Source organism: Rousettus aegyptiacus, unplaced genomic scaffold (assembly GCF_014176215.1).
Source record: "Rousettus aegyptiacus isolate mRouAeg1 unplaced genomic scaffold, mRouAeg1.p scaffold_m13_p_4, whole genome shotgun sequence".
Classification (NCBI taxonomy): domain Eukaryota; kingdom Metazoa; phylum Chordata; class Mammalia; order Chiroptera; family Pteropodidae; genus Rousettus; species Rousettus aegyptiacus.
The window spans coordinates 121,923,741-121,931,291 of NW_023416307.1; the positions used below are offsets into that span (position 1 = coordinate 121,923,741).

General features: G+C 38.2%; 1 protein-coding gene across 5 annotated transcripts in view; it reads left to right on the plus strand.

Annotated features, from left to right (window-relative positions):
• Positions 1-4,090, plus strand: part of PPARG (peroxisome proliferator activated receptor gamma) — a 119,824-nt gene extending 115,734 nt beyond the window's left edge. For 4 of the 5 annotated variants that reach the window (XM_016162703.2, XM_016162701.2, XM_016162702.2 and 1 more), the window contains one exon: positions 3,621-4,070. In XM_016162703.2, coding sequence (XP_016018189.1) covers positions 3,621-3,868 — 248 coding nt within the window. In that variant the 3' untranslated portion in view covers positions 3,869-4,070. Of the gene's footprint in view, positions 1-3,620 lie in introns of all 5 variants that reach the window. The other variant, XM_036218655.1, reaches the window with a different exon arrangement.
• Positions 4,091-7,551: the final 3,461 nt, after the last annotated feature.

Genomic DNA, 7,551 nt, shown 5'->3' on the forward strand with positions numbered 1-7,551 from the left:
CATTATTGCATAGCAACTGTGAGAAAGATATCACTCCTCCAGGTGCATGATTCTCTAAGCCAGGACTAAATCATTTGTTTCATTCTCTGAATTTGAGATTTTTGCTAATGGTTCCAAAGTTAAATGCTGAAAAAGAAAAAGATTATTATTCTGGTCAGTGAGACATGTTAAAGAAGTTAGAAAAAAGAAAATCAAACCAAAGGTAACTTTCCTTCTGTAATTAAAAAAAGAAAAAGAAACAATTTCAGAGCATGTTCAGAGTTCTGAAAATCCCCACCGTTACCATTCTAACATTGCTCTCCTGTGCCTCACCTTAATAGATTAAAGTTACTACAGTTTATTAGATACAGGAAAACAACATTTACAGGAGACTTCTTCATTGTGTAGTGATCCTGCCTTTAGGCTTGTTCCCAACCTAAAAACTTGTGCTTTTCAATCCAAGACACTTAGCCAGAACAACCTTCTCACTCATTAATTCAGCCAACTGAGTACTTTCCTATGTTTCCACTCGATCAGAGATGATCAAGACATAGTCTCTGCCCTCTGATAGCTCATGGCCTAGTAGGGGAGATAAACAAGAAAATCAATATTTATAATACAAAATAATAAGAGTCAAATACTGTATGGCAGGGGTCCCCAATTCCTGGGCTGCGGACTGGTACCAGTCAGTGGCCTGTTAGGAACGGGGCCACATAGCAGAAGGTGAGCTGCAGGCAAGCAAGCAAAGCTTCATCTGTATTTGCAGCTGCTTCCCAGTGCTAGCATCACTGCCTCAGCTCCACCTCAGATCATCAGGCATTAGATTCTTACAGGAGTACTGGTCCCTGGTACCAAAAAGGTTGGGGACTGCTGCTGTATGGCATTTGGAATCAGATAGACAGATTCAAATTTCAGCTCTTCCATTTACTAGCAAGTGACAGATGTTGGGCAAAATTTAACTCCTTTCTCTAAATCTTTGTTTTCCCCTCCATAAAACACTGACCTCACAGATTTATTGTGAAGATTAAATGATACACTGTATAAAGCCTTTAGCACAATTTTTGGAAAATGATAACAACTCAGTAAAAGTAATCTATGAGTATAGTAGTGATTGAGGTATTTATAGGGTGCTAAGAGGTCCAAAGAAAGGGGGTTGAAGAACAGGGGAGAGGAGGGGTTATTGTCAAGGAAGGCCCCCAGGACATAATGACACAAGCTATATTTTGAAGAATAGATTGAAGTCGGTAAGATGGGTGAAGGGAAAGTAAGACTGTTTCATGCAGGAGGAACAGAATCTGCTTAAGCACAGAGCCATGACGGAATATAGGATGTTTGAGGGAATTGGTATGGAAATAGTTTAATATGGTAGGAGTGGAAAGATAATTACAGAAACTGAGGCTAGAAGATGAAGGATAGTCACAGATGAGTAAAAATTCTTACATAGTGCTTTAGTTTACAATGAAGGGGGAAAGAATTAAAATTAGAAAAAGGGAGTGAATAGCTTTTAAGAACTAAAATTTGGAGTCAATACAGGCTATCAAATGAGTGTCCTGACTATTGTACATAAACTCTGTACCCCTCAGGGTAATATTATATCAAACCATGATGCAACAGACTTAGAAAATAAAACTTAGAAATCAGAAAACAGAAACAAACACCCAAACTTGCCACATGGAAATATAAAAACATACTTCTGTATAACTCAGGTTAAAAATGAAATCAAAATAATAAGACTGACTATTTAGAAAAAACTATGAATGTACTACTTAGCAAAACCTTTGGAGTGAAACCAAAGTGACAGAGGAAATTTTAGAGCTTTAAAGACATCTCAAAAAATAAAAAACACTAAAACTAAATTAAGCATTCAATTCCAGAAATTTAAAAAAAGAGGAAAAAAAAACCTAAAGGAAGTTAAAAGAATGAATTAAATTGAAAACGAAATACCATTTTTATAAAAAAGTTGATTAATAAAACCAAAATCTATATTTTTAAAAAAAGAAAAAAATATAAATTTTTGACAAATCAGATTTTTAAATAATACAAAGAAAAGGCATTCAGTTAAATAAAAATTATAAGAGCTTTCAGATTCTAAGAGAATATCATGTAAAACTTTTTTCCAGTATAAATTACTAAAATTTTACTTACAAGTACTACAAAGCCTAAAGAGTCAAAAAAATCTATAGAATTAAAATTGAAGGTTTACCACCAGGCTCAGATGGTTCTACCAGTGAATTCCGAGAAGTCATCAAGGAACAGATCATTATTACATAGAAACAGAAGGAAAAAAACTCAGTCTATAAGGCTAGTTAACATTTATTACCAAAACAGGAAAAGGATAGCACAAAAAAGTAGACTATGAACCAATCACACTTACAAATTTTAAAACCCTAAGTATATTATTAGCAATTGAGTACAAAGATATAAGAAAATCTATTAATATAATTCTCTGTACTCAAATTAAGATAAAACCATATGGTCATCTCTTTAGATAGAAAAAATTTTAAAGCATTTGACAAATGCAACAGCATTCCTGACTAAAAGAAATGAAAAACTTTAAAACTCTTAGAAAGCCAGTAGTAAAACATATCCACCATAATTTATAGTCATTATCATACTTGTGGTAAACCATTAGAAGCATTCTCCTCAAGGTTAGGAATAAAATAAAAATGCCTCTTACCGCTGTTATTATTTTGGGATTAGCCAATGCACTATGGCAAGAAAAAGAAATGAGAAGTGTAAACACTGGAAAAGAATAAATGAAACTGCCATTATTTGCAGATGTAATTGCCTAACCAAAATAAAAAACATCCAGGATAAAAACTTTTTGAATTGACAAGAGTTAAGGAAATTGAAATAGATTCAATGTACTAAAGTTAATAATTTTTCTAAACATCACCAGGGTTATATTATAAAATATAACAAAAAGTATAGAGTACTATAAAGTAAAAAATAAAAGTAAAGTATTTAAGGATACATTTAACAAGATATACATGAAGAAAAACAAAAAAAATTAAAAGTAATTTAAGATCACCATTTGAAATTCAAAGAAGGGAAGTATAAAGAAGAAAGTGAAAATTATTTGCAACTTCACCTCTCAGAAGAAACCTCTGTTAAAATTTGGAGATCTATCCTTCCAAACTGTAACAGTATTTAAAAACTATATCTAGCCTCTTTGAAAATATATATGCTGTATTAAGCAAAAAAGAAGACAAAGATCGTTTTGAAAGCATATTTAAAGCTGTGGTGAAAAAGTAAGTGGAAGTTATAAAACATAGACTCATCAGGAAGGAGCAGAAGTTGAAAATGAGATCTCAAGTGAGTAGAGGCATACTGGAAGAAGAGTCCTCAGTCTGGGAAGGAGCTTGCCTTGCTACCATTTTATGTCAGCTGATCACACAGATTTACTTAGTCCTGGCCAGGAAAAGAATGTGCCTGGAAAGGGCTCTGATAATTCTTGGTTTCAGTCCATCTTCCTGTATGAAGTTCTTGTCCGCTTTCTGCTTACTCTCCCTTCCCACCTTATTTTAGAACCAGAGCAAAACAAACCAACAAAAAGACAGGTGAGTAGTTTGGGTGAATGTGCCTCAGATGTGGCACCAGAGAATTTTGTAACCAAACCTGCTGTTCTTCTGCTCCCCCAGACCGCCCAGGTTTGCTGAATGTGAAGCCCATTGAGGACATACAAGACAACTTGCTGCAAGCCTTGGAGCTCCAGCTCAAGCTGAACCACCCCGAGTCCTCTCAGCTCTTTGCCAAGCTGCTCCAGAAAATGACAGACCTCAGACAGATTGTAACAGAACATGTGCAACTATTGCAAGTAATAAAGAAAACAGAGACAGACATGAGTCTTCACCCACTCCTACAGGAAATATACAAGGACTTGTATTAGCAGAGAAGTCCCAAATTCACTGACGTTTTCCTTCTTCCAATTGCACTATTATTTTGAGGGAAGATCTGACACCTAAAAAATTTACTGTGAAAAAGCATTTTAAAAAGAAAAGGTTTTAGAATAATAGATCTATTTTATGCATATTGTTTATAAAGATACATTTACAATTTACTTTAATATTAAAAATTACCACATTATGAAATCGGTGGTTTTGTTTGAAAACTGAGTCTGATGTGTTCCTCACCTTCCCTGTCACCCTGCCCCAGACTTTTTCTTTTTATTTTCTTTTCAGTCTCCCTTCCTTCATTTCCTCCTTCCTTTCTTCCTTCCTTCCTTCCTTCCTTCCTTCCTTCCTTCCTTCCTTCCTTCATTTCCTCCTTCCTTTCTTCCTTCCATCCTTCCTTCTTTCATTTTTCATTTTTGTTTCCTTTACATTTTTTTAAATGCGAATGGAACTGCTGATCAACATTAATTTTTTACTCAATTTACAACTCTTTTGAACACTTCATCTGCTTTAACAATCACAACTAAGAAGGAAAGGGGAACTTCAGAACCAAAAAGTACTCAGCATGTGTTTCTTAACCTGCATGTGCTAATTCGGGGCCTATCCCTAGGCCTACCAAGACTTTCACTCACCAAAAGCGGCCTCCTAACAGGATACTGAGGCATATGCAAATACTCAGTGGCAAGTTTTAAACTGTTAGAAGCTATGAGTAACACAGAAATGTTTTAAAATTTGGCGCCTGCCAAAAAGAACTTAAAATTGGATTCAGGAGAAAAGATTAATCGTTCATAAAAAACAGATTATAAGGTGCAGTGTAATCATGTGCCAAATGAATGGTTCAGACTCTAAGAACTGTAAGAGTTCAAAGGAAGTGAAGATCAATGAAGATTGGACTGGTGAAGAGTGACTCTCATATTCATTGGAGTGAGCCTCAAAGGATGTGTTAGATTTGGGATAGGTAGAGAGTAGGAGAGCAACATTCTAGGAGGCAAAACAGCAGGAACAAGCAGAAGAAACCAAAACAAAATAAAGCATGAATGAGGGAGAACCATGTTCACGTCCCAATGTATGCAGAGCAGTTTTGCTGGAGTTATTCCTATGGTCCTTGGGACCACTTTGCCCAGAGATCTCTTACTTTCCTGATCTCAAAGGTTAATTGTCCATATCATTTAGGTAATGCATGCTTCCCCAGCAAATGGGTTATATAATCCCTAAAAGCAGGGACCTTCTTGGTACAATTAATAGGTTCATTGACTGAAGCCACCAAATTCACTAGCATTGCTTATGCGTGAACTCATAATACTATGACTTTGAAGGACGCCTTATAAACAGCTATCCTGAGGTCCCACCTCACCAGGATGATTATTTCTGCTGACCTAAATTATTTCCCTGCTGCTTCTTCCTTAGTTTATCTTATGGCATTAATACTCAGAGGACATAACTTTACATTTGAGGCTTTCAAGCCAAAATATTAGGGAAGACCCTTTCATCCTTTACCCCCAAATAAACAGATCTCCAAAGAGTCAGATAACAATTGAGTCCTGGCCCTAGACCTGAAAATGTAGGTTCCCAAACCTTTTAGGAGAGACAACTTTTGAGCTCAAACCTTTAGAACAACAGAGAGCAGCCATGATATTTGGGGACCAGCGACTGAAGCCATTGTCTAAGTGACACCAAGACATTGGGAAGAATTGTGACAAATTCAGTTTGTCATATGGCTATTTTCTCTTTCCTTCCTTGATACGAAACATCAGGATATTTTGAAATAGCCACATGATGGACTAGAGCCTTCACTACTGTTCCACGTGGAGAGTGTATCATCCAGGAGATCTGGGAAAAGAAAGAACAGGCAAACAGTAGACAAGGTGAGGATTGCACCTCAGAGGAGATCCCTTGTTTACAAGATTTCCCAAACAGAAGGGCTTTCAGCACACTGCCTGCTCTTAGTTCCCACCCGCACTCCACAGCCCATCCAAGCCCTTTCCATTCTCCAAGCTGTAGCTGCCAATGCGAGGAGGAAGGGGGATGCTCTCAGCTCTTTGGCACTGGCGATTAGCATTAAATAGCTTTTAAATCCTGGCAGCTTTCAAATTCCCATCTCTCTGAGTTTTTCCCTGTGGTTTGGACCATCATTCGCTACATATTTTATGACAAATCACATACAGCCTCCAAAGCGCCTTCTCCTTTCTCCGTCTCCCTTTCCCTCAGGATGATTCACAAGTTAATCAACAACTATATCACCAGTTATTCATAGTACTTTCTCTGGACACAAACACACTTATGGATCTGTGTTAACAAAATAGGAGGAAAAGTAACTTTGGTCAAAAGTCAAAGGAAAAAAAAAAAGGGTTTTGAGGCTCCCATGAAGCCCTACCCCCAAGCACTGCCCCTGCATATGACCTGGCTCCTCTCCATCTCCATGCTGTCAGTGGAGCTCAGGAATAGCCGGGTACGTATAGGAGAAACCATATCTGTACACCCCATTTCTCCAGCCGTCGAAAACTGGCCTGATCTGAGTTTCTGGATTCTTCAATAAAATTTGGATGAGGAGCAAGAGGACTGAGGCTTTTTCAATAAGAACTCGAGAGTCAGGAAGCACTAGCCGGTGTCCCGCTGCAAATTCTCAATTATAAGCTGGGGGGAAGAAACCAGGGAAACAGTTATATCATTTCCACTGAGGAAAAAGAGATAAAGGGGCTTACTTAGTTGCTACTGCATTCCAATGACTGTGTCTCGGCTCCCTGGAGGCTGCGGAAGGCGTGGGCAGGCCTTGACTTGGTTGATATTTACTATTAACTGTTTGGTGCTGATAAAGCAAGTCAGGATGAGAGGGATTGGTAACTGGCCCCCAGATACCTATTCCCTCGGAAATACCTACGGGGGAGCTGGGGTTGGGGTAGGAAGTCCTGAAGAACCCTGGCTCCCACCCTTTCGCTGTCCATTCCCTACTGCTCCCAGAACCTCACATCCCGCTAACTTGCAAAGTCTTTCTGCCTTGATGGCAAGGTCATTTCTACCCCCGTGTATCAAAATGTGCACATCCTATGCCCATTTCCAGACAGACCCTGCAGTTGTCATAGAATTCTAGAAAATTGAAGTTCAAAGAAAGCGAATTTCAGTTCTAAATCCTGAGGGAAAGAACCAAAGTTCGTTTCCAGCATGGCTTTTGCTTCCTTCTTTTACTTCCTTCTTTTGCTTCCTTCTTTTCCCACACACTCACTGGAAGAGATTGGGGCTACGGGACAAAGGGACCGAGATGCCTGTTCTTCACTAGGTAGCGACCTCCCTATTTTTCTCTTTCCTCACTAACCCTGGTTCTTGGGTTGTCTCTGGTTACGTTATTATCACTATTATTGTCTGTGTGTCCTCAACCCTCGCCATATGATGGTACATATTAGCCCTTCCATTTAATGCTTATTGGAATAAAATAAAATAGCAAGATCTTAAGAGTTTAAAAGGCCACCAGATGTCATCTAATCTCACCTTGTTCATCAAATATATACCCAGTTCATACTCCAGTCAAGTCTGCCACATATGAAGTTGAACATGACTACAGCCTGTCCTCGGGGGGTCACAGTCTGTTGAGGAAGTCAGACACATAATTACAACTCAGTCCAAATGACTAGCGATGTGAAAAAGGATTCACAGAGGATGTGGGTAGACACAGAAGTGTAACAGT